The following is a 25,666-nucleotide window of genomic DNA, read 5'->3' as shown; positions in this document are numbered from 1 at the left end:
GTTATGGAATATTGGAAAAAGCAACAGCAAAAAGTCAAAAACAAGTGAAAGATTTATCATCTCTTAATTTAACTTATGATCTTTTAAGCTTCAAAATTCTTTTCAGTACATTCAGTTTAAATCTCGCTCTGAAAAAAATGGGGCTTAATGCATGTGTGTAAAGTGTTGTCTTAGAATAGCCTGTGCATTACACACAGGAACAACACTATGTGCCTAAACTAGATTTTTGCTAAAAAGAGAATTCCTTTAAACAAAAAATACATTTAAAGCGGAAAGTGTTGTACCATGATTAGCCATTAGCTTGAACGACCCTACCGACATGCATTAAACACATTTTCCCAGAGCAAGGGTCTTTCGTATTATCATTACACTTTGTTTTTAAGTGTGGAAACTAAGCCATTGGAGGAGAAGCCGGGACTTCGGCCACAGAGTTGTCTGCTCCTGCAGCCCGAGGCTCCACGTGGGGGGCTCAAACCCAAGACCAGCAAGAAAACTAACAAACACGTTCTAGTGGAGTTTGGTCTTCAGGTGAGAACATGGATGTTCATGGGCCCGTATTCACCAACCCATTCTACAACAAAAATTGTTGATTATATCATTTGCATAAATATTTTTCTTAACAAAGAATTATAGACGTTAAAGTGTTAACTGCCATACTAGACTTGATTTTCAGGTAGTTTAAGTACACATATTTTTTAAGATTATTCTGTATTTTTAGACTTGTCTAAGAATTGGTTGGTGTATTGTGTCTTGGTCTTTGTTTCATTATTTAGAAATTCATAGAGAATTTTAAGTTCTGGTTAAAGGTACAGTGAAAGGTAAACTTTAAATTGTCTCGGTCTATATCTGAGGCATTTGATGAGAGAATTGGCAATTATGTAATTACAGAGAATCCAAGTTAAAAATGTCTTACAAAGTGTTAAAAATAGTTTTATATCATCTCATTAGAAATTAAATTGATCACGCCATTTGATAAATTTATAATGCTTAAAGGACAATGAGCAAGAGTATGTTTCATTAAGAGCTGTTTAAACTGCAGGATGTTTGCACATTACTACTAGCTTTCAGTATAACTTAATAGACAATCATGCTTTTTCATAAGAATACATATATGAATTTTAAATTTGTAAGATATTAATTTATTTAATAGCTAGGTGCCTTGCTTTATAAACATTTCTTGTTGCAGTTGCTGAGTCAGTTGCTAAAGAAACAACGCTTGGTTGCCACGGATACTAGACACCTAGAGATGCTGGATCCCCTGGTACCGATGATGGCTGACTGCCTGCACTCCAAGTACATAATGGTAGGTCCAGAGTGCCTCATGTTGGCACAGCATGGTAGGTCCTGAAAACATCACAATAGGTCCACTACATTATGATAGAACCACTGTACATAACGATAGGTTCATTATACATCATGGTAGGTTCATTTTACATCATGATAGAATAAGGTTCTTATTACGTTAAAGCCACATACCTTGCCTCTGGCTTTGAAATGAAATACATGTTAATCAATACATATAGATGCAATTTAAAAGTGTGCAAAATTGTCATTAAATCTATAGCCCAGTTAGCAAGTTATTTATTATTTTTCAAACTGTACCCCTTTTAAAACCGATAGTAGGATTTCTAGGTGGATACGTCCATTCATATCGACAAACGTGATTATTTTTAAGTTTTAATGCGCAAAAAAGACGGATTTCTACCTTCTAACCACCAGATATATTCTAATTGGCATAGATAAAATTAAATCTATATGCTTGTTAGCAAGTAATTTATTACTTTTCAAATGGTCTGCTTTTAAAACCCAAAGTAGGATTACAAAGGCGATTATTTTTAAGTTTTAAATGGCAAAAAAGACGGATTTCTACCTTGTAACCACCAGATATATTCTCATTGGCATAGATTAAATACGTTTCTTATTAGCCGGATTTTTTTCGAAAAAATCTCGGCTTATAGATTGATGTTGTCGGGCGGGCGGGCGGGGGGGGGCGGGCGGGCGGGCGGGCGGGCGGGCGGGCGGCGTGCTCGAAAATGTTAAAGTTCTTATTTCATGGTATAACTTTGGTATGCTTGGACCTAGAGTCTTCAAACTTGACATGAAGGTTGGCCAGGATTAACAGATGACCACTGGTCATTTCAAGGTCATTCATTTGAAGGTCAAGGTCACTGTGACCTTCAATATAAAAAATGTTAAAGTTGTTATAACTTTGGTATGCTTGGACCTAGAGTCTTGAAACTTGACATGAAGGTTGGCCATAACTAGTTAGTAACCACTGGTCATTTCAAGGTCATTCATTTGAAGGTCAAGGTCACTGTGACCTTGAATGTAAAAATGTTAAAGTTCTTATTTCATGGTATAACTTTGGTATGCTTGGACCTAGAGTCTTCAAACTTGACATGAAGGTTGGCCAGGATTAACAGATGAACACTGGTCATTTCAAGGTCATTCATTTGAAGGTGAAGGTCACTGTGACCTTCAATATAAAAATGTTAAAGTTGTTATAACTTTGGTATGCTTGGACCTAGAGTCTTGAAACTTGACATGAAGGTTGGCCAGTACTAGTAAGTAACCACTGGACATTTCAAGGTCATTCATTTGAAGGTCAAGGTCACTGTGACCTTGAATGTAAAAATGTTAAAGTTGTTATAACTTTGGTATGCTTGGACCTAGAGTCTTGAAACTTGACATGAAGGTTGGCCAGAACTAGTAAGTAACCACTGGACATTTCAAGGTCATTCATTTGAAGGTCAAGGTCACTGTGACCTTGAATGTAAAAATGTTAAAGTTCTTATTTCATGTTATAACTTTGGTATGCTTGTACCTAGAGTCTTCAAACTTGAAATAAAGATTGGCCAGTACTAGAAGATGACCACTGGTCATTTCAATGTCATTCATTTGAAGGCCAAGGTCACTGTGACCTTAAATGTTAAAATGTTAAAATTGTTATAACTTTGGTATGCTTGGACATAGAGTCTTCAAACTTGACATGAAGGTTTGCAAGCACACTTAGATGACCACTGGTCATTTCAAGGTCATTCATTCTAAGGTCAAGGTCACTGTGACCTTGAATGTAAAAATGTTAAAGTTCTTATAACTTTGGTAGGTAAAAATGTTAAAGTTCTTATTCCATGTTATAACTTTGGTATGCTTGTACCTAGAGTCTTCAAACTTCAAACAATATGTTACTAATTTGCTAATAAAAAAATTGAGATCAAACTTTCCTAATTGTCAATTCAAGTTCATATTTGTGACCTTAAATGTTATTGTTGTTCATGTATATGCATGCATTCAAAACATAACACAAGGTTTGCTCATGCCTTGAAAAGTACTTACATTTCATTTTGACCTTTGAACAATATTTCAGTAATTTAAGTATTGCATTGACAAAAACACGAAAGGTACTTTCCTGTCATTTAAATCAAAAATCCGGCTTCAATGCGGTCATCTCCGACCGCGGAACTCTTGTTTATAATTAAATTAACTATGCCAAATAATGTGAGTGGCTTTTATCTTTGTCCTTTGTATATCATAGTAGGTCCATACTACATAAAGGTACGTCCAGAGTACGTCATTTTACTCCCCGAATCTCCATGCATATATATTATGAAGTTAAATTCTGTCTAATTTACTTTATATCAGAGATTTTTTCATGGAAAAAACGTCAGTGAATCTTGAATATATGATATCTTATGAATTGTCATGTGTTAATATTAAAAGTTTCTGAGATCATTTTGAAAAAACCTGATCCTTAATTTGACAAAAAATTTTTTGACTGAAGTCTAAGAATAAAGAATATTCTTTAAATTGGAATATTCAATAATAGCTTAAATTTAACTCAAATAAGTATTTACCACCTCTTTCAACCTCAATCTTCATGTAAAACATTTTGTTAATGACATAATCTACAGTGGAATCTTGCATCTATCAAATGCTTGAGGCATTTTTCTGGGTTCTAAGTCTATCATTAAGTCTAAGAATGCGGTGGTGAGAACAGGCCCTGTACAAGGTATTTTTATGCCCCCTTTCGAAGAAGAGGGGGTATATAGTTTTCGCACTGTCCGTCTGACTGTAAGTCTGTCTGTCACACTTTTCGTGTTCGCTCTCTATTTTAAATAGTTTTCATCAGATCTTTACAAACTTGGTCAGAAGTTGTATCTAGACAATATCCAGGTCAAGTTCGAATATGGGTAAGTCCGGCTCAAAAACTAGGTCACGGGGTCGAAAAAAAAAATCCAAGGGAAGTAATAAGCTTTAAATGGACATAATTATCTGACCTGCCAAATTATATATTTTTGTTAAATAAATCAAAGCAGCGCAGTAGGCGGCATTGTGTTTCTGACAAACACTTGTGTTTCTGACAAACACATCGTGGTAAAAGGTCAAGGTCATCCATAAAGGTCTAAGGTCAAAAATACAAATCCAAGGGAAGTAATAAGCTTTAAAGGGAGATAATCATTCAATATTGAACATAGCAACTTGATATTTGGCATGCATGTGTATCTCATGGAGCTGCACATTTTGAGTGGTGAATCTACAGTCACGGTAGTGGCTTTTAATTATTATCCCCGCCAAATTTTTTTTCGGAGGGGATATAGTAATTGGTCCTGTCCGTCCGTCCGGAGCAACTCCAAATCTATTCAATGGATTTACTTTAAACTTAGAATATAAACAGAAATAAGAGTTTGTCAAATAAATATTTCTGCATTACATAAGTGCTCACAAAGTTACATAACTTGTAACCGTCCTGTGACCGGTTCATTTGCGTAAGCGAAGGAGACCGCACTACCACACCTGGATAGGACAGTTGAGTTCGATAATGGTTTGGATCGGTCTTTTTCCTTATATTTATATAGTAAAAAAGCTTGTGAACACTCTAGAAGTCACATGTTTTGCCTAATCATCATGAAATTTTGTCAAAACATTAGTTATGTGGATGACTCTGACGAGTTTGAAAATGGTCATGATCAGTGAAAAAACATGGCCGCCAGGGAGTAGGGCAGTTTTCTTTGTATGTATATAGTGACAACATGTGAACAGTCAAGATGACACATTTTTTTCCCAATCTTCATGAAATTTTGACATATCTTGGAAGAGTTAAAAAATGGTTCAGGTCTGTTAAAAAAACATGGCCGCCAAAGGGCCATTTGTTGTTCATTCTTCATGATACTTGGTTAGAACATTTGTTCCATTGATATCTTGGGCTGCAAAGAACAAGTCATTTCTTTTTATCTCAGGTGAGCGACTTTGGGCCTTTCAGGCCCTCTTGTTACAAATATTATTCTACTCTCTAAAACAAATGTTGTCATACAAGCAAACACATTTCGGCGGGGATTTGGCACTACTGTGACAAGCTCTTGTTTGCTACTAAAAATAGAGATTTGTTAGAGACAATTATTTTCAAGGGAAGTAATTTATATAATTAATATTATATATTTCCTTATCAAGAATTTAAGTTCTTTTAACAGTTACTGTACATATTTTTTATTTTGATTCTTTATAACTCAAATGATTGATTTGTCAAAGTTTTTTTTAAATGATATAATTATCATTTCTTTCCTGTACTAATTGGAATGGTAGGGTTCATTACATATCTGTGGACTTATGTCCATGGATACATGATGAACTCTGGCTATGATCTCTTTGATAAACCACAGGCCTTGGTTGTCAGTGATGTCTGACTTAGTCATTTTTGATTGTCTACAGAACCCCCCACCCCTGTTTGTTTGGACAAAATCCAAGGGAAGTAATAAGCTTTAAAGGGAGATGATTTCTATACCTGCCAAATAATAAATAGAAATTTTATTTCAAAGCGGCGCAGTAGTGGGCATTTTGTTTCTGACGAACACATATCTTGTTCATTCCTCAGGTGAATGCAACGTGCCTGCGTGTGCTGTGCTTCCTGTTGAGGTTCCCCCTCCCCTCTCTAAGATCCCACATCGCAGGGGTCGCCAGCGCCATGTTTGTGTTGCTAAGGAATTATGCCACTGCTGGTGCTGCCAGGGGAGACAACAAAGAGCTCGTGATGATGCTTTTCAAGGCAAGTGTTTGTGATTTATAAATTGAGCAGCATAAGCTTCAAGTTGGTTTTTCACCTGAAAATTAGATGTCCTTTTATTTCATTGGTGACGCTCAATGATATTGTTTGTATTTTCCATTGACCTTATGGAGTCTTGATATATCTTTATTATACCCCAGTTACCATTGGTAAGGGGAGCTATATTGGAGTCACTTTGTCAGTCGGTCTGTCTGTCCCGAAAATGTCATCCGATCTTCATCAAACTTTGTCAGAAGATGTATCTAGATGATGTCTAGGTCAAGTTTGAGTATGGATCATGCCTGGTCAAAAACTAGGTCACGGGGTTACTTGGTGCTTTTTATAACGAAAGTTTGTCCAGACCATTATAACTATGTCATTTATCGTTAGATTTTACAATGACTTGGTTCATTTGTTCACCATCATGGGACGGTGTGTCATGCGAAAGAATTACATTAATATCTCCAATGTCAAGGTCACACTTGGAGTTCAAAAGTCAAAAATGGCCATAAATTAGCTTGTCCAGGCCATTACTATGTCATTCATTGTGAGATTTTAAAATGATTCTGTACATTAATTTTGTTCACAGTCATTGGACAGCGTGTCATGTGAAAGAATTCAAGAGCTCAAATGTCAAAATGGCCATAAATGGTAATGGCATAATAATTCTTAAAAATCGCCATAAATTAGCTTCTCTTGTTTTATGATGACAGATGCTAAATATTCTGTGTCAATGCAGCATGTGGGGGTATACGTCACGTCTGTGACAAAGCTCTATTTTTATTTGAATTTCATCTTAAAATATATGCTATGATATCTTTAGATCACCTGCACAGAAAGTGTGCGAGATGTGCTATTGTTCTCGTCCTTAGTTGGGTGCTGTGCAGTAGGCTAAGTCAACTTTTAGCTTTTTAGCTCACCTGTCACAAAGTGACATGGTGAGCTTATGTGACCCTGTGATGTCCGGCGTCCGTTGTGTGTGCGTGTGTGCGTGCGTCCGTCAACAATTTGTTTGTGTAGACAGTAGAGGTCACAGGTTTCATCCAATCTTTATGAAATTTGGTCAGAATTTTTATCTTGATGAAATCTGGGTTGGGATTGTATTTGGGTCATTTGGGGTCAAACCTAGGTCACTAGGTCAAAAACAAGAAACAAGGTCAAATAATAGAAAAACCTTGTGTAGTCAATAGAGGTCGCAATTTTCATCCAATCTTTATGAAATTTGGTCAGAATGTTTATTTTGATGAAATCTGGGTTGGGATTGTATTTGGGTCATCTGGGGTCAAAAACTAGGTCAGTAGGTCAAAAACTAGGTCAAATAATAGAAAAACGTTGTGCAGACAGTAGAGGTCACAGTTTTCATCCAATCTTTATGAAATTTATTCAGAATGTTTATCTTGATGAAATCTGGGTTGGGATTGTATTTGGGTCATCTGGGGTCAAAAACTAGGTCACTAGGTAAAAAACTAGGTTAAATAATAGAAAAACTTTGTGAAGACAATAGAGGTCGCAGTTATCATCCAATCTTTATGAAATTTGGTCAGAATGTTTACCTTGATGAAATCTGGGTTGGGATTGTAAACGGGTCATCTGAGGTCAAAAACAAGGTCACTGTCAAATAATAGAAAAACCGTCAACAATTTGTTTGTGTAGACAGTAGAGGTCACAGTTTTCATCCAATCTTTATGAAATTTGGTCAGAATGTTTATCTTGATGAAATCTGGGTTGGGATTGTATTTGGGTCATCTGGGGTCAAAAACTAGGTCACTAGGTAAAAAACTATGTCACTAGGTCAAATAATAGAAAAACCTTGTATATACAAAAGAGGTTACAGTTTTCATCCAATCTTTATGAAATTTGGTCAGAATGTTTATCTTGATGAAATCTGGGTTGGGATTGTATTTGTGTCATCTGGGGTCAAAAACTAGGTCACTAGGTCAAATAATAGAAAAACCTTGTGAAGACAATAGAGGTCACCGTTTTCATCCAATCTTTATAAAATTTGATCAAAATGTTTATCTTGATGAAATCTGGCTTGGGATTGTATTTGGGTCACTTGGGGTCAAAAACTAGGTCACTAGGTCAAATAATAGAAAAACCTTGTGTAGACAATAGAGGTGACCGTTTTCATCCAATCTTTTTTTTAAAATTTGATCAGAATGTTTATCTTGATGAAATCTGGGTTTGGATTGTATTTGGGTCAATTGGGGTCAAAAACTAGGTCAATAGGTCAAATAATAGAAAAACCTTGTGTAGACAAAAGAGGTCACAGTTTTCATCCAATCTTTATGAAATTTGGTCAGAATGTTTATCTTGATAAACTCTGGGTTGGGATTGTATTTGGTTAGTCAGGTGAGCGATTCAGGGCCATCATGGCCCTCTTGTTACCAATCTTAGACTGCACATTTTTTGCTCACTTTTGTTGAAACATTGGCTTGTTGTGTATTTTAACTTAAGCCTGTTGGATATTCTTTTGACAATGTTTTGCTTCTAAAATTGTTATCTTTATGAATCTCAGTTAATTTTATAAGAAAAAAATCAGACAGCGACTCACTTTTAGCGCATTCACCAAACCAAACTGTTTACTATTCTATTAAACTATATTAGCTGTTTTGAGGGTGAGATTTAAAAAAGTATTGTTTGGGTTCTTATGAGTAGTTGCCCATTGGGTTGTTGTATGTATCTTTGCAAACAGGCTGTGACAGTGTTGGTGCGTGAGGTTAAATTCCACCAAATTGACAACAGTCAGCTTCAAGTGTTACTTACTTTCTGTGAAGAGGATATTCATGACTATAATCGGCAGAGCACGGCATTCTCACTGCTTAAGGTAAGCTTTTCTGTGGCCTTACTTGCATTTGATATATTCAGCAATGCTATAGTGCACAGCTTTAGAAATTATGCGTGTATGGAACATATTGTGATTTTTGTGTGTGATGGAGTCATATAAAAATATTGAATCCTTTATTAAAAACTAGGCAAATGGTTAAATGTATATTCTATATTTTATTCTTGAAAAGACATCACTTTAATCGTAAGACTTCATACTAAGCAGAATCATATTCCATGAGAAATATTTTACTTAAATTTCCCGTATATTTAGCTGTTCATTTTTAATACCTCATTCACAATGTCCATGTTGTTGTTTTAAAAAATGGTTTAAAACATATTGATTAAAACATTAAAATTTAAGTTTTCTTTACTCTACTAACTGACGCATTCTTTAAAGCATAAATTCTGTATCTGTTGTTGTGTTGTTTTTAAGGCGATTCTGTCACGAGGCTTGAACATCCCGGAGGTTCATGAATTAATGAAGAAAGTGGAAGAGATGTCTATATCTGCTGAGTCAGCACATGTACAACGGGAGTGTAGACAGGTTGGTATAGAGCTTATGAAATGATCTCTTATGAAGTTGTAGTGTCATGGACTTGTTAGCTCGACTTTTCGAAGAAAAGGCAAGCTATTCTTGTTCTATTCATTAGTTGGCGTCCAGGCTAGGTTAACCCTTTACACTTTGATACATATTTTTACGCATTTGTAGTCCCTCAGAAAGTTATATTTAATTTAAGACCTTTCTTCCTAGATTCACATTTTTAAGGCTTTATTTCTAACCCTTAGATACTGATGAGGGCAAACAGCATAAAACCTGAACAGACTGCGAGTTACTTGCAGGCTGTTCTTGTTTTATGCTGTTTGCTGTTCATCAATATCTCAGGGTTGGAAATGAAGCTTTTAAAATATGGATCTCATAGGAAAGGTCTTAATTTAATTTGTATTTCTTAGGGACTAATAACACCGCAAGATGTGTATCTGGGTGGTAAAGGTTGAACATACATCACTTTCACTGCAGGCAATGCTGCAGTACTTACTGGACTACTCCCTTGGCAAGAAGATGGAGGGTCATATACAGTTCTATGTGTCCCAGCTGTCGTTTGAGCTGGAGAGCGGACGGGAGTCTGCCCTTGAGATGCTGGCAGCCTTCTTCACTTCATTCCCTCAGGTAGGATAGTTGTTATGGTGAGAATTTAGTGTTTTATAGCAGGGCATATATTTGCTTCTTTCACCCCATTGCCCAAACAAAAAATAAATATTTTTTTACCTAAATTGTATTATAGATAATGCTATAAAGAATTTTTTTATCAATAAGTCTAGTTCCCAAAACATTTTTTCTAATAGTATCTCCATGTCCAAACCATTTGTTCTAATATAAGAGTAATTTTGAAAGTAATTTCAAACATGGCCACTTGAAGGCTGGGCGGTTGAACATTATTTTAGTTGAAATATTTGAACTTAAAAAAGATCTTTTTGATCCAATCATCATTACACTTGCTTATTACATTTAGAAATGTGTATCTTTTAATATCTCAGATAAGTTTTTAAATGACTTTGGTCCCAAGAAAAACACTGTTGCTATGGGTTTTGACAGTTTGTCATATATCTCTAAAGTGAAAACGTATGAACATGATCTGAACAGTTTCGTTCCTTTGGGTCTCAGGTGAAGGCCATAGCTCTTGTTATGGCCCTCTTAGTCCTCTTAGTTAACATTTTAATGCCTTATTGTCGTGTTTAAATGACAGCATTTTACGATGGACCTTCAAAACCCCTCAGCTCTAACATCTTGGCTTCCTATTTAAAGACATATTTATAACTTACAATCTATGAAGATCCTTACTGTTTGTATTTCCAGCACCTGTTGTCTAAATACTCTGGCCTATTCTATCTACCCATGGCGGCCAGTTTGGTGAACGACGAGTCAGTCAAGTGTAGGAAGCTTATTGCACTCGCCATCAAGTCCCTGCTGGGCAAGCTGGACCACAACACTCGCTCCAACCTGTTCAGCAACACCTTGAAGTGGTTCATGGATAGCAAGGTAGGAGCCATATTGGGATGTAAGACATTTTTACGCATGGGCTTGTGAGCTTGGTTGATAGGGCAGGCCCAAGACTGGTAACATGTGAGCTTGGTTGATAGGGCATGCCCAAGACTGGTAACAACTGAGGCGCACTCTGGAAAACTGCGCTTAATGCATGTGGGTTAAGTGTCGTCTCAGATTAGCAGATTTGCCGAAACTGGATTTTTGGTAAGGAAAGACTTTCTTAACGGGAAAAAATTTTGGTTAAAGGGGAAAGTGTTGCCCCTGATTAGCCAGTGCAGACTTCATAGGCTAATCTGGAACAACACTACACACAAGTCATGCATAAATCCCAATTTTCCTGGAACTAGGCTCAAATGGATGAGGAGTTTGAATCCTGCCAGCCAATGGACAATTGTGGGGATGGGTCTACATAAATATCTCTATTATGTTATTACCAACTTACATTATCTCTTTGTGGCTTACATTATCTCTTTGTGGTTTTTGCCACGAGAATGTGATTTAGAATAATGCATTGTTTTAAGTGAATGGTTCTCTTTTCTTTCTTTGTCATTATGCACTTTTTGATTGAAAGCTTTTCATCATCCTCAATTATTACTTTACATATTTCTTAATTAAAATCTTGGTATTGAACTAAAATAGAGCACCTATTTTCATGCTTTTTCAGTTGCGTCTGAGGATCATGGCAGCCCAGCTGTGTGGACTGTTTGTTGAGGTGGAGGGCGGCCATTTTGAGTCGCGCATGGCCGACTTCCTGCCAGTAGTAGAGCAGCATCTTGAGCCTGGCAAATACAAGGCGGTATGTAGCATTGACATGAACCTTGGGATGTTCATAGTTATTATCTTGCCAAATTGTATTGATTAATGATTACACATGATAGTAAAGTACCAAGCCTTTAAGGATAATAAAAAGTATAAATAAGGGAAACTAAAGAAGACATACTGTAAACACTTTCCAATTTGTTGACTTTTGATAAATTATTTTTATGCCCCTGGATCGAAAGATCGGGGGCATATTGTTTTTGGCCTGTCTGTCTGTCTGTCATTTATTCATTCATTCATTGTGTGTCCCAAAACTTTAACCTTGGTTAAAGTTTTGCAATAACTTTTGCATTATTGAAGATAACAACTTGATATTTGGCATGCATGTGTATCTCATGGAGCTGCACATTTTGAGTGGTGAAAGGTCAAGGTCATCCTTCAAGGTCAAAGGTCAAATATATGGTTTCAAAGTGGCGCAATAGGGGGCATTGTGTTTCTGACAAACACATCTCGTGTTTTTATCTACAGTTTACCTTGCATTTCATATGAAGATTTTGTGTAACCCTTCGCACAGTTTACTTTGAATAAATTATGTACTGTTACCATGCAACTCATAAGAACTTTATTTTGTAACCATACTCACAATATGCTGAAAAACAAAACAAAACAGATACTACTATCTTGTCATATGTGTGTATTTATAATTGTCAATTGTTTACACGCTGATAAACAAAACAAGACAGATACCACATTATTGTTATATTGTATTGATACTGGTCTGTTATTTGTGTGTACATGTAGGTTGTTCAAGAGATGGTAGACAGAGACCATGTTTTGTAACACTATTCACAATGAGATGAAAAACAAAATGACACAAATGCTACTTTATTGTTCTATGCTTTTATCGATAATGGTCCCTTGCTTGTTTATTATATATACTTTTATCGATAATGGTCGTTTGTTTGTTCATTATTATATGCTTATATCAATAATTGTCAATTGTTTGTTTATAATTATATACTTGTTTTGATAATGGTCCATTGTTTATATACCCCCAGTAGGGTATCATATAGCAGTTGAACTGTCAGTCAGTCTGTCTGTCCGTTCGAAAACTTTAACATTGGCCATAACTTTTTTAATATTGAAGATAGCAACTTGATATTTTGCATGCATGTGTATATCATGGAGCTGCACATTTTTAGTGGTGAAAGGTCAAGGTCATCCTTCAAGGTCAAAGGTCAAATATATGGCTTCAAAGTGGCACAGTAGGGGGCATTGTTTTTCTGACAAACACATCTCTTGTTCATTATTATATACTTATACCGATAATGGTCCATTGTTTATTTATAATTATATACTTGTATCGTTAATGGTCCATTAATTGTTCATTATTATATACTTATATCGAAAATGGTCGATTGTTTGTTTATAATTATATACTTGAATTGACAGTGGTCTGTAATTTGCAGGTTGAGCAGGAGATGGTAGAGAGAGACCAGGACCTGATGGTGTACACTGTCCTCAACACCCTGGTTAAGGCACTGAGGGAGTGTCCAGGGGTCATCACAGGGTCACGATGGGAGGGCAATATGAATGTCATCTGGGGTGAGTGTGCCGGGGTCATTACAGGGTCACGTTGGGAGGGAAATATGAATATCATCTGGGGTGAGTGTGCAGGGGTCATCACAGGGTCACGTTGGGAGGGAAATATATATGTAATCTGGGATGAGTGTGCAGGGGTCATCACAGGATCACATTGGGAGGGAAATATGAATATCATCTGGGGTGAGTGTGCAGGGGTCATCACAGGGTCACAATGGGAGGGAAATATGAATATCATCTGGGGTGAGTGTGCAGGGGTCATCACAGGGTCACGATGGGAGGGAAATATGAATATCATCTGGGGTGAGTGTGCAGGGGTCATCACAGGGTCACGATGGGAGGGCAATATGAATATCATCTGGGGTGAGTGTGCAGGGGTCCTCACAGGGTCACATTGGAAGGGAAATATGAATGTCATCTGGGATGAGTGTGCAGGGGTCATCACAGGGTCAAGGGGTCATCACAGGGTCACATTTTGAGGGCAATATGAATGTCATCGGGGGTGACTGGGGGTCATCAAGGGGTCATCACAGGGTCAAGCTTGGAGGGCAATTTTAATTTCATCTGGGATGAGTGAACTTAGGCCTGTGTGCTGTTTGTCATTTCAAAGGAAAATATTTAGCAAAAATTGAAAATAAATTTAGATGAAACATACTGAAAGCTGGCTTGGTATTACATTTTAGTGAAGGAAAAACATATGATATGTATTATAAACAATTATATGTGGCAGAACTGTGCCTAAGGTCTATAATTGGCCCAAGCTTAAAAGGGCCTGCGCGGAGAGCCGATTATAGACGTTGACCCAGATCTAGCGTATGTAATTGTCCTCATTCTATATCAAAGAGACATAATGAACAAAGAAATGATGTCGCATGATGCCATCAAAAGGATATAGATAGTTTAACTTTTGTATGTATTATCGATGTTCATAAGCTAGCCAAATGTGTTACAAAAACAGGAATATATGACTTGATGTTCATCATGAGTAGCCTTACAAATGTTGTTTATCCTCTTGCAGAGCATGTGGAGACCTACCTGAGCCATGCCCATCTCTGGGTACAGCTAGCAGCTGACCAGCTTTATGGACTGTTGTTTGCTGCCTGGCAACCAGACCTGCTGGTAGCCAGGGAAACACAGACCTCTACCCAGTACCTCACTGTGGATACCAGGAAAAGGGTATGAAGTAACATTTGTTAAGGTTGTTACAATGAGCCCCGTTGTGGGACAATTTGTCTTAAGTGTCGTCCAAAATTAACCTGTGCAGTCAGCACAGATAAATCAGGGACAACTCTTTAAGCTTTTATGGTATTTTCTGTTCGAAGGAGGTATCTACTAAACAAAAATCCAAATCAGGCAGAAAGTGTCGTCCCTGATAAGCCTGTGCGGACTTGCATGACACTTAACACAAGTGCATTAAGCACAGATTTCCAATAATGAGGCTCAATTTATCAAAATATTTCTTATTTTACCCCTGGCATAGAAGTAGAGGAGGGTGTCCATCTGTCTTGATTCAAACTTGTTTGATTAAGTACTTATTGACTTTTTGTAGTAAATCATTAATGTTGGTATATTAAGATTTTTACAACATGCAACTAATTATAATATATCGTGTCAGGGGTATTTAAAACTACTTATAGAGATGCTCTATTGTTCCAAACAAAAAGCTTATTTTTTGGTCTTCAATATTCTATTACCTTCATAAAAAAAGTTACCAGTATTTTACTAAAATATGTTGTTAGCTTTTTTTTGTGTAATGGAATAAATAAAGGAATGCTTTTATGTATGCTATGTTATCAATACTTGAACAAAATGCATAATAATGTTTTGTTTTGGAAAGTGTAATTGAGATAATAACTTATTGGGGAAATGATTGATATATGTTTATAGTATGTTGAATATGAGCCGTGATCTGAGAAAACGGGGCTTAATGCGTGTGTGTATTTAGTGTTGTCCCAGATTAGCCTGTGCCACCTGCACAGGCTAATCAAGGATTGCACGTTCTGGCTAAACTGGATTTTGCTATGAAAAAGACTTCCTAAAAACGAAAAATACCATAAAAGTTGAAAGTGATGTCCGTGTGCAGACTGAACAGGCTAAACCGGTATGACACTTTATGGGTATGCCTAAAGCCCCAATTTTCACAGAGCACAGCTCATATGTTTATTGAAGTTAAATATCAATCCCCTTGAAATGTCCTTGCAGATGAAGTCACTGGCCATTGACTTCATTCATCAGCTGCAGTCTGAGCTTCTCAACGAGGACATAGCTGGACAGGTAGGAAACACATTGTTCAGTTCTAGTCTATTCATCTCTAAATAAAGAGAAATTTTGCAGAATAGTGGTAAAAACTTTGTTTTAGCTGATAAAACACATTATTGAAATTATTTAGATTAATTTGCAGTTAACTGAGTGAAAGGTGATAATTTTTATATTTCTTACATAAAGATGAATAAAGGCGTAAAATGGTATATTTCTTACCCACGGATGAATAAAGACTTAAAATTTTATATTTCTAACCTAATGCTGAATAAAGGCTTAAAACTATATATTTCTTACCTAAGGCTCAATAAAGGCTTAAAATTTCTTACCTGAAGCTGAATAAAGGCTTAAACTTGTATGTTTCTTATCTTAGGCTGAATAAAGGCTCAAAATATTATCTGATGACGTCTGACTTATTAAGGATTACCCGATTAAGTCTCTTAATTCACCAGTCAAAAATACAGAACCATTTAATGTAAAAATACAAAATTTCACTAATTTAATTACTTGATTCACACTTTGTTTAAATACTCCATTTGCCTTTATGACATTATGTTTGCACACTTTACTGCAATATGAAAATAGTCAGCTTCAGCTAATCTTGCATTCTTACAGTTCTCGTCATGCAAAGATTCATTCATTTATTAGTTCCCTACCGGTGAAACTGGAGAGTGACTTATGGGTTGCGCTCTGTGTGTCAGTTTGTCACACTTTTCTGGATCCTGCGATAAAGTTCTTCATATTTTTTCATGAAACTTAAAACATGGACAGATGACAATATGGAGATTATGCACATCATTTCATTTTGTTCTTACGTCAAGAATTCTGGTTGCTATGGCAATAAATAGACTCAAAATATTGCTGAAAATGGTGGATCCTGCGTAGGTAGGGGACTTTTATTGCTTGGCAATAGTCTTGTTTTATTATAGTTATAATTTTATCCCAGGTTATCAAGAACCTTATCTTCATCACCAAGTGTGCGAGGCTGTTTGATGAGAGGCCCCTCTCAAAACCCGACGTGGAGCCTGAGTCGGAACAGACTGATTCAACCAATGAGAAACGAGGCCGCGTTTTCTCCGTTTTGTGGCTGGTTCGCAAGATGATACGCGAGGCTCATCATGAGGCCATTACTAATAATAAGAGCACCATTAAGGTACATGTATATGATAAACATGTGATGAGTAATTGTAGTGAACTGTTGCCACTTGAGCCAGATGGGCTTTCTGTCATCACTACAATTGTGCTCATAATTATTTATGGTGTTCAAGGATTAAAGTTTAAATTGGTCATCATCTTGTGATTTTTAAGATTTTTTGTGTTACATGTGTTATGTACATCAACTATAAAAGGTTATTTTGCCAGTTAAAGTATATCCTTTTTAACCAGGTTTTCCGAAGGAAAAAACTGGTTATTAGATTGGCGAATGCGGGCGGGCTGGCTGGCGGGCTGGCTGGCTGGCTGGCTGGCGGGCTGGCGGGCTGGCGGAATAAGCTTGTCCGGGCCATAACTATGTCGTTCATTGTCAGATTTTAAAATCATTTGGCACATTTGTTCACCATCATTGGACGGTGTGTCGCGCGAAATAATTACGTCGATATCTCCAAGGTCAAGGTCACACTTTGAGTTCAAAGGTCAAAAATGGCCATAAATGAGCTTGTCCGAGCCATAACTATGTCGTTCATCGTCAGATTTTAAAATCATTTGGCACATTTGTTCACCATCATTGGACGGTGTGTCGCGCGAAATAATTACGTCGATATCTCCAAGGTCAAGGTCACACTTTGAGTTCAAAGGTCAAAAATGGCCATAAATGAGCTTGTCCTGGCCATAACTATGTCATTCATTGTGAGATTTTAAAATCATTTGGCACATTTGTTCACCATCATGGGACGGTGTGTCCCACGAAAGAATCACGTCAATATCTCCAATGTCAAGGTCGCCACGACTAAAAATAGATTTAAAAAAAAAAAAAAACTTACAAAGGGGGTTAATTTTTTTTGGTCATTTCAAAAGTTCAGTTTGAGTTTTCTCCCTTTATCAGATTTTTTTTTCACAATGAAAACCTGGTTTTGTGACAATTTTGTCCCTTGTTTGAACTTTATTTAAGGCATGGAGGTTATAGGGCAGCCTTTTGTCCATTTATCTGTTGTTGTTTTTTCATGAAACTTGAAACATGGATAGATGGCAATATGGACATAATGCACGTCATTTCATTTTGTTCTAACGTCAACAATTCTGGTTGCTATGGCAACAAATATAAAAAAATTTTTTAGTCCCCTACTGGTTTCACCGGAGGGGACTTATGGTTTGTATCCGTCCGTCCGTCAGTCCGTCACACTTTTCTGGATCCTGCGATAACTCTAAAAGTTTTAAGTTAATATTTTTTCAAGAAACTTGGAATATGAATAGATGGCAATATGGACATTATGCATGTCATTTCATTTTGTTTCTATGCCAAAAATTGTTGTTGCTATGGCAACAAATAGACTAGAAATACTGCTAAAAATGGTGTTTTTTTTCTGGATCCTGCGATAACTCTAAAAGTTCTTAATATTTTTTCATGAAACTTGGAATATGGATACATGGCAATATGGACATTATGCACGTCATTTCATTTTGTTCCTACGTCAAAAATTGTGGTTGCTATGGCAACAAATAGACTACAAATACTGCTGAAAGTGGTGTTATTTTCTGGATCCTGCGATTACTCAAAAAGTTCTTTTTTTTTTCCATGAAACTTGGAATATGGATAGATGGCAATATGGACATTATGCACGTCATTTCATTTTGTTTCTATGCCAAAAATTGTTGTTGCTATGGCAACAAATAGACTAGAAATACTGCTAAAAATGGTGTTTTTTTTCTGGATCCTGCGATAACTCTAAAAGTTCTTAATATTTTTTCATGAAACTTGGAATATGGATACATGGCAATATGGACATTATGCACGTCATTTCATTTTGTTCCTACGTCAAAAATTGTGGTTGCTATGGCAACAAATAGACTACAAATACTGCTGAAAGTGGTGTTATTTTCTGGATCCTGCGATTACTCAAAAAGTTCTTTTTTTTTTCCATGAAACTTGGAATATGGATAGATGGCAATATGGACATTATACACGTCATTTCATTTTGTTCCTACGTCAAAAATTGTGGTTGCTATGGCAACAAATAGACTAGAAATACTGCTGAAAATGGTGTTTTTTTCTGGATCCTGCGATAACTCTTAAAGTTCTTAATATTTTTTCATGAAACTTGAAACATGGATAGATAGCAATATGGACATTATGCATGTCATTTCATTTTGTTCCTACATCAAAAATTGTGGTTGCTATGGCAACAAATAGACTAGAAATACTGCTGAAAATGGTGTGTTTTTCTTGATCCTGCGATAACTTTAAAAGTTCTTAATATTTTTTCATGAAACTTGAAACATGGATAGATGGCAATATGGACATTATGCACGTCATTTAATTTTGTTCCTACGTCAAAAATAGAACAAATAGACTACAAATAATGCTGAAAATGGTGGTTTTCTGGATCCTGCGATAACTTAAAAAGTTCTCTTTTTTTCATGAAACTTGGAAAATGGATAGATGGCTATATGGACATTATGCATGTCATTTTATTTTGTTCCTACGTCTAAAATTCTGGTTGCTATGGCAACAAATAGACTAGAAATACTGCTGAAAATGGTGTTTTTCTGGATCCTGCGATAACTTTAAAAGTTCTTAATATTTTTACATGAAACTTGGAACATGGATAGATGGCAATATGGACATTATGCACGTCATTTCATTTTGTTCCTACGTCAAAAATTGTGGTTGCTATGGCAACAAATAGACTAGAAATACTGCTGAAAATGGTGTTTTTTTCTGGATCCTGCGATAACTCTTAAAGTTCTTAATATTTTTTCATGAAACTTGAAACATGGATAGATAGCAATATGGACATTATGCATGTCATTTCATTTTGTTCCTACATCAAAAATTGTGGTTGCTATGGCAACAAATAGACTAGAAATACTGCTGAAAATGGTGTGTTTTTCTTGATCCTGCGATAACTTTAAAAGTTCTTAATATTTTTTCATGAAACTTGAAACATGGATAGATGGCAATATGGACATTATGCACGTCATTTAATTTTGTTCCTACGTCAAAAATTCTAGTTGCTATGGCAACAAATAGACTACAAATAATGCTGAAAATGGTGGTTTTCTGGATCCTGCGATAACTTAAAAAGTTCTCTTTTTTTCATGAAACTTGGAAAATGGATAGATGGCTATATGGACATTATGCATGTCATTTTATTTTGTTCCTACGTCTAAAATTCTGGTTGCTATGGCAACAAATAGACTAGAAATACTGCTGAAAATGGTGTTTTTCTGGATCCTGCGATAACTTTAAAAGTTCTTAATATTTTTACATGAAACTTGGAACATGGATAGATGGCAATATGGACATTATGCACGTCATTTCATTTTGTTCCTACATCAAAAATTCTGGTTGCTATGGCAACAAATAAAAAAATATTCTGACAATGGTGAAATTTCTGACAATGCTGGAGCCGGTAGGGGACTTTTATTGCTTGGCAATAGTCTTGTTTTATATATTTCTGACAATGGGGGAGCCGGTAGGGGACATATATTGCTTGGCAAAAGTCTTGTCATTTGAGAGACTTCCTTAAATCGAAAATTTCATAAAAAGTGGTAAGTGTTGTACCTGATTAGGCTGTGCACACTGGACAGGCTATTCTGGGACAACACTTTGTGCACATGCATTTATCCCAGTTTTCCCAGAAGCAGCTCATGTAATACATAATAATTTCAGCGTATGCACGTGTACAAATGGCTGGCAGCCATCAGCCTGGACCTGGGTCCCTCCATGGATGTGACCGTACTCAAGACCATGGTCCCCCCACTGCAGAGAGAGCTCAATGACCAGGCCATGATGCAGGGTGAGTTAGAAAACAACAAAAACGGTCTAATCTTATCCTTTATTGCTCAGATACGGATTTTGTTGTGTTTGTAGTCGCTTAGATAATTAAATTAAAGATCTTTCTTACTATATTTAAGTTTAAAAGGCTTCCTTTCTTACCCTGTGATACTGATGAGCAGCAAACAGCACCCGAACAAAAACCTGAGCATAAAGCCTAAACAGCCTGTAAGTGACTTGCAGTCTGTTCTGGTTTTAGGCTGGTTGCAAGTAGCCATTCTCCATTTGCTTTTAAGGGTTAAAATGTCATAAAATAGCATATTATTTGGGTGTTTTATGCTATTCCACTATGAATGGGCTTGACTACAATGGTGTGTTAAAAAATAAAATTGTGTTGTTGTTTTTTTCAATAAAAAAAGGTGCATTAACCAGGAAAATCATGCACCAGATAAAACTATACCTTTACAGTTTACCTCATGCAATTGAAGCTTTTCTGAATGTGATCTTAGTAGGATCATATAAAAATCACATTAATTAGTTTAAGTAACAATGAACTATAAGAAAAGTAAATTTGTGTGTTTTATTATTGATGCAGATTGATGGTTTTAATCTATTACAGAGCCACTTTATTTATTGTTAATGATCTCTCGTGTTAAAAATGTTTGTATGAGAATATTAAGCAGGCTTAGCTTTGATCTTAACTGATAAAGTTCAGAACTATATACTTATTAAGTTAGCTGTCAAATGTTACAACTAATTTTCACTTTCAAAACTTAATAAAGCTTAACCGGAAGAAATTTATCTAATTTTCTTCAACTACACACACTGACAAATTAATCTACAGATACGTCCCTGCGTACGTTGGCTGGTGAGGTGATTGACCTCTTGAAGAAGACAGTCGGTGTTGAGAGATTCACGACAGTGTACGCCAGCACTCAGAAAGAACGCGCAGATAGACGAGACAAGAGGAAACAGCACAAGGCATTCCAGGTCAGATAGGAAGTTGTGTTTTAATTTAGGATTTTTTACTGGTCTGTTTAAAAAACAAAACTTGGCGTATTATAGTCATCTGCCCTGTCTGTCGGGCGTTTAGGAAGGTCATTGTGCGTAGTCCAGGAGAAAAATGTCTGCTCAATTACATTGTACTCAAACAGTTAAAATCAGATCATCATAAAACTTGGCAATAATGTTTATGGTCATGAACTCTAGGCCAAGTTTTAATCAGCCAGATTTGATCAAGCACTTCTTTATCATGGTCCTTAAATTTAAAAAAAAGGCCGATTTTTCTTGTTCACTCTCTAGTTAAAATCGGATAATTATGAAAATTGGTGGTAATGTTTGTTGTAATATAATCTGAACCAAGATTGATAACCAGCCAAATAGCATGAAACAATTTTGAATAATGGTCCATAAATCATCCCAAATTTGCCAAATAAGTGTTGACGGCTTTCATATCTGTTAAATAACTAAAACAGATTAAATTGTATCACCAGGAAAGTTGCTTATAATGTGTATGGGTGTAATATTCCGCCATAGTTTGATAACCATCAAGATTACAATAAGCACTTTTGAATTTAAAAAAATAGCCAAAATTACTGTGTCTATTCTTTAACTCTGATAGCTTACATTGGATTATCATTAAACTGAAAAAAATGTTTGTGGGCATATATATATTCTCCATCAAGTTTGATAACCAGCCGAATTGCACAAAGAACTTTTATTTATTGCCCTAGTATAATCCCAAATTTGAAAAAAATATGTTGTCTGCTTTGTGTAGTTTTGGTCAATAGCTTAAAGTTGCAGTAACCAATATTGAAGAAACTTTGAATAAATTTTGTTATGCCCCAGATTGGCTTGTCTGTGTGTCTGTCATTGTATGTGTGTGTCTGTCCCAAAACTTTAACCTTGGTCATAACTTTTTCAATATAGAAGATAGCAACTTGATATTTGGCATGCATGTGTATCTCATGGAGCTGCACATTTTGAGTGGTGAAAGGTCAAGGTGATCCTTCAAGGTCAAAGGTCATTTTCTAAAACAGCTGCCGTGTGGCTTCAAAGCGCAGTAGAAAAACACAGCTCTTGTTTTGCTAATATTGTAATAAATTCAATTAATTATTGTGATGAACACAACTAGTTATTTTATTTATTTTTCAGGCTGTTTCCAACCCAGAGGTGGCTGCCAAGAGGAAGCTGAAGAAGAATCTGGCCAAGATTGCAGCCAAGAAGAGGAAGATCCATCATTTGAAGCCATCGAAGCAGGCCAAGAAGAGAAAACTACAGGAGTTTGCTATTGCAGATTAAGAGAATTGGGCGTAGTGATTGGTTTAATAGATTTTATGCAAAAAAACATTAACAGTTTTTTGTGTGATGTTTATATGTATGGAAATGTCATATTTGTTAAAATTGATGATTGTTTCTGAATACAATTATGAGTGCCGTTACATTTTTGCTCCTTCTTCAGTTTAATATTGGGTTTAAGCTGTTAAATAGCCTTTTTATGCATTTTGTTACTGTTTGAATTTGATATATTTGTTGCTGGAGCGATATTATCTATCATTCACTATGCATTGCTTTTCAGGTGCCATATCTGGCTTTGAACATTTAAGCATGTTCATTTTCTTCAATTTATTTGGCTAACAAATCACATAACGTTTAGGTGAAATGGCATCATCAGCAAGAAATAACATCACATCAGTAAAAAAAATCATTCAGAATTTATGTATGTTTTGATAAAATAATAAGTGTTTTTAGCTAAGATGAGCAAAAAAGTTTTTGTGAAATTAGCTCTACTCGATATATTCTTTTTTTCATTAGCTGTTAGATTGCCCACTAGAAAACAAGTCCGCCTATCATGGGTTTGAAACCTGGCACAGCCAAATAATGTGTGAATTGATTGGTTACAAAAAATATTTATACCTTCATTCTTTAATAACCTCTCACTAAAGTAGGGAAGTTGTCAGTTAATTGTGTGTGTATTTCAAAGTATATGTGGTCCTGAGGCTGCAATTTTTGAGGACCCGAGTTTTTCCCAGTACTCCTGTCTAACTTACTAGTGCCGAGAGTAGGAATTAAACCCGGATTGCCTTGGTGGGACGTGCATGTACCAAACACTGAGCTAACCGGGCATCCTGCCATCGGTTAATGGCATCATATATATGAGTTTGGACTGTCCAGTACTAAAAAGGCTAACAATTCACTTGTCCAGCCCGTTGAAACACTCAACGGCATCCCAATACAACCTTATAAAGCTTAAATATAGAAAAATTACATAACGGTTATTTTTTTAAATATAATAACCATACTTCATCTTCTCAAAGTATTATTAGACACTCCAATTCACTGCACGCAACCTTAAGACTCTCCCACACACACACAACGGCAGCCTATTTAGGAGTAACACTGGTCTAAAAGATTATTATTAAATGTAAAACTCATTAGATGCTTCTATGTAAATTTCAAAAAAGTCACTGCCACTATGAGAAAGACCAAAAGCAAGACCTACAGATCATTATTTTCTTTTATAATTTTATTGTTGTTGAAATAGTTTTAAAGTGAATCAACTTCTCTTACAAAAACTGCAAGTCATACAGAAGATAATATAAATGTATTAATACAAAGTGTGACCGAAATGGTAATTGCTTTATTATTTCATATCGAGTTGCATTTTTATTACACGATTAATTTCTAAATTAAAATTTTCGATTGATTTCTTTTGCTAGAATAGGGGGGCATGCGTATACGGGATCTTACCGCGTTTAAGTGAGGTTAGTTGGAACTAAACTTCAAAGATGGCGTTGTTTGTTAGGTTTTCTTGAAGGAATATGGGATATTTTCACCCGGTAAGCCCCTTTGTATTTTTAATTATTTTAAATGAATATGCCCTTTCGGCTCTCCGGTGTATGTGCTTCCCTCTGTTTTTATGTCCCCCGCTATAGTAGTGGGGGACATATTGTTTTTGCCCTGTCTGTTGGTCTGTCTGTTGGTCTGTCTGCGCCAACTTTAACATTTTGCAATAACTTTTGCTATATTGAAGATAGCAACCTCATATTTGGCATGCATGTGTATCTCATGAAGCTGCACATTTTGAGTGGTGAACGGTCAAGGTCATCCTTCAAGGTCAGAGGTCAAATATATATGGCCAAAATCGCTCATTTTATGAATACTTTTGTAATATTGAAGTTAGCAACTTGATATTTGGCATGCATGTGTATCTCATGGAGCTGCACATTTTGAGTGGTGAAAGGTCAAGGTCAAGGTCATCTTTCAAGGTCAGAGGTCAAATATATGTGGCCCAAATCGCTTATTTTATAAATACTTTTGCAATATTGAAGATAGCAACTTGATATTTGGCATGCATGTGCATCTCATGGAGCTGCACATTTTGAGTGGTGAAAGGTCAAGGTCATCCTTCAAGGTCAGAGGTCAAATATATTTGGCCCAAATCGCTTATTTTATGAATACTTTTGCAATATTGAATATAGCAACTTGATATTTGGCATGCATATGTATCTCATGGAGCTGCACATTTTGAGTGGTGAAAGGTCAAGGTCATCCTTCACAAGGTCAAGGTCATCCTTCAAAGTCAACCGACATATAGGGGGACATTGTGTTTCACAAACGCATCTTGTTAGTTTTAAGATCGTAGACATCGGGATAAAAAAGTTATTGAAAGAAAACCGTCTACAAATCTGTTGTCTCCTTACGTGATGTTCGAGAAATTAAAGAATGTCAGACGTTTCCACCCCAAACCGTTTCCTCCCAAGACGTTTCCTCCCCAGACGTTTCCACTCCAAAATATTGAGATTTTGGGATGGAAACGTCTGCACTATTGTCTTTGTATTGAAAATGACAAATGTTTTTTATGCCCTCTTTCGAAGAAAAGGGGGCATATAGTGATAGGACTGTCCGTCTGTCTGTCTTTCCGTCACACTTTGCGTTTAGGTTTCGAAAAATGCTCATAACTTGTATGTCCCTTGAGATATAACCTTCATATTTGGTATGCATGTGTATATGGACAAGGCCTTTCCATACGCACAATTTCTTTTACCCCTTTGACCTTGACCTTGAACTTAGGGAACGCGTTTAGTTTTCGAAATCTGCGTTTAGGTCTCGAAAAATGCTCATAACTTCTATGTCCCTTGAGATATAACCTTCATATTTGGTATGCATGTGTATATGGACAAGGCCTTTCCATACGCACAAA

General features: G+C 36.2%; 1 protein-coding gene across 1 annotated transcript in view; it reads left to right on the top strand.

Moving 5' to 3' along the window:
• Positions 1-22,902, top strand: part of LOC127852739 (small subunit processome component 20 homolog) — a 98,272-nt gene extending 75,370 nt beyond the window's left edge. The window contains exons 42-56 of the mRNA XM_052386693.1: positions 384-528; positions 1,187-1,303; positions 5,870-6,040; positions 8,733-8,864; positions 9,300-9,410; positions 9,885-10,034; positions 10,722-10,904; positions 11,575-11,706; positions 13,139-13,274; positions 14,290-14,447; positions 15,474-15,545; positions 16,477-16,683; positions 20,359-20,485; positions 21,308-21,453; positions 22,618-22,902. Coding sequence (XP_052242653.1) covers positions 384-528; positions 1,187-1,303; positions 5,870-6,040; positions 8,733-8,864; positions 9,300-9,410; positions 9,885-10,034; positions 10,722-10,904; positions 11,575-11,706; positions 13,139-13,274; positions 14,290-14,447; positions 15,474-15,545; positions 16,477-16,683; positions 20,359-20,485; positions 21,308-21,453; positions 22,618-22,764 — 2,134 coding nt within the window. The 3' untranslated portion in view covers positions 22,765-22,902. The remainder of the gene's footprint in view (positions 1-383; positions 529-1,186; positions 1,304-5,869; positions 6,041-8,732; positions 8,865-9,299; positions 9,411-9,884; positions 10,035-10,721; positions 10,905-11,574; positions 11,707-13,138; positions 13,275-14,289; positions 14,448-15,473; positions 15,546-16,476; positions 16,684-20,358; positions 20,486-21,307; positions 21,454-22,617) is intronic.
• The last annotated feature ends 2,764 nt before the right edge of the window (positions 22,903-25,666 follow it).

Source organism: Dreissena polymorpha, chromosome 12 (genome assembly GCF_020536995.1).
Source record: "Dreissena polymorpha isolate Duluth1 chromosome 12, UMN_Dpol_1.0, whole genome shotgun sequence".
In the NCBI taxonomy this organism is placed as follows: Eukaryota; Metazoa; Mollusca; class Bivalvia; order Myida; family Dreissenidae; genus Dreissena; species Dreissena polymorpha.
Note: the sequence above shows the minus strand (reverse complement) of the source record. Positions and strands in the feature narration are given on the sequence as shown.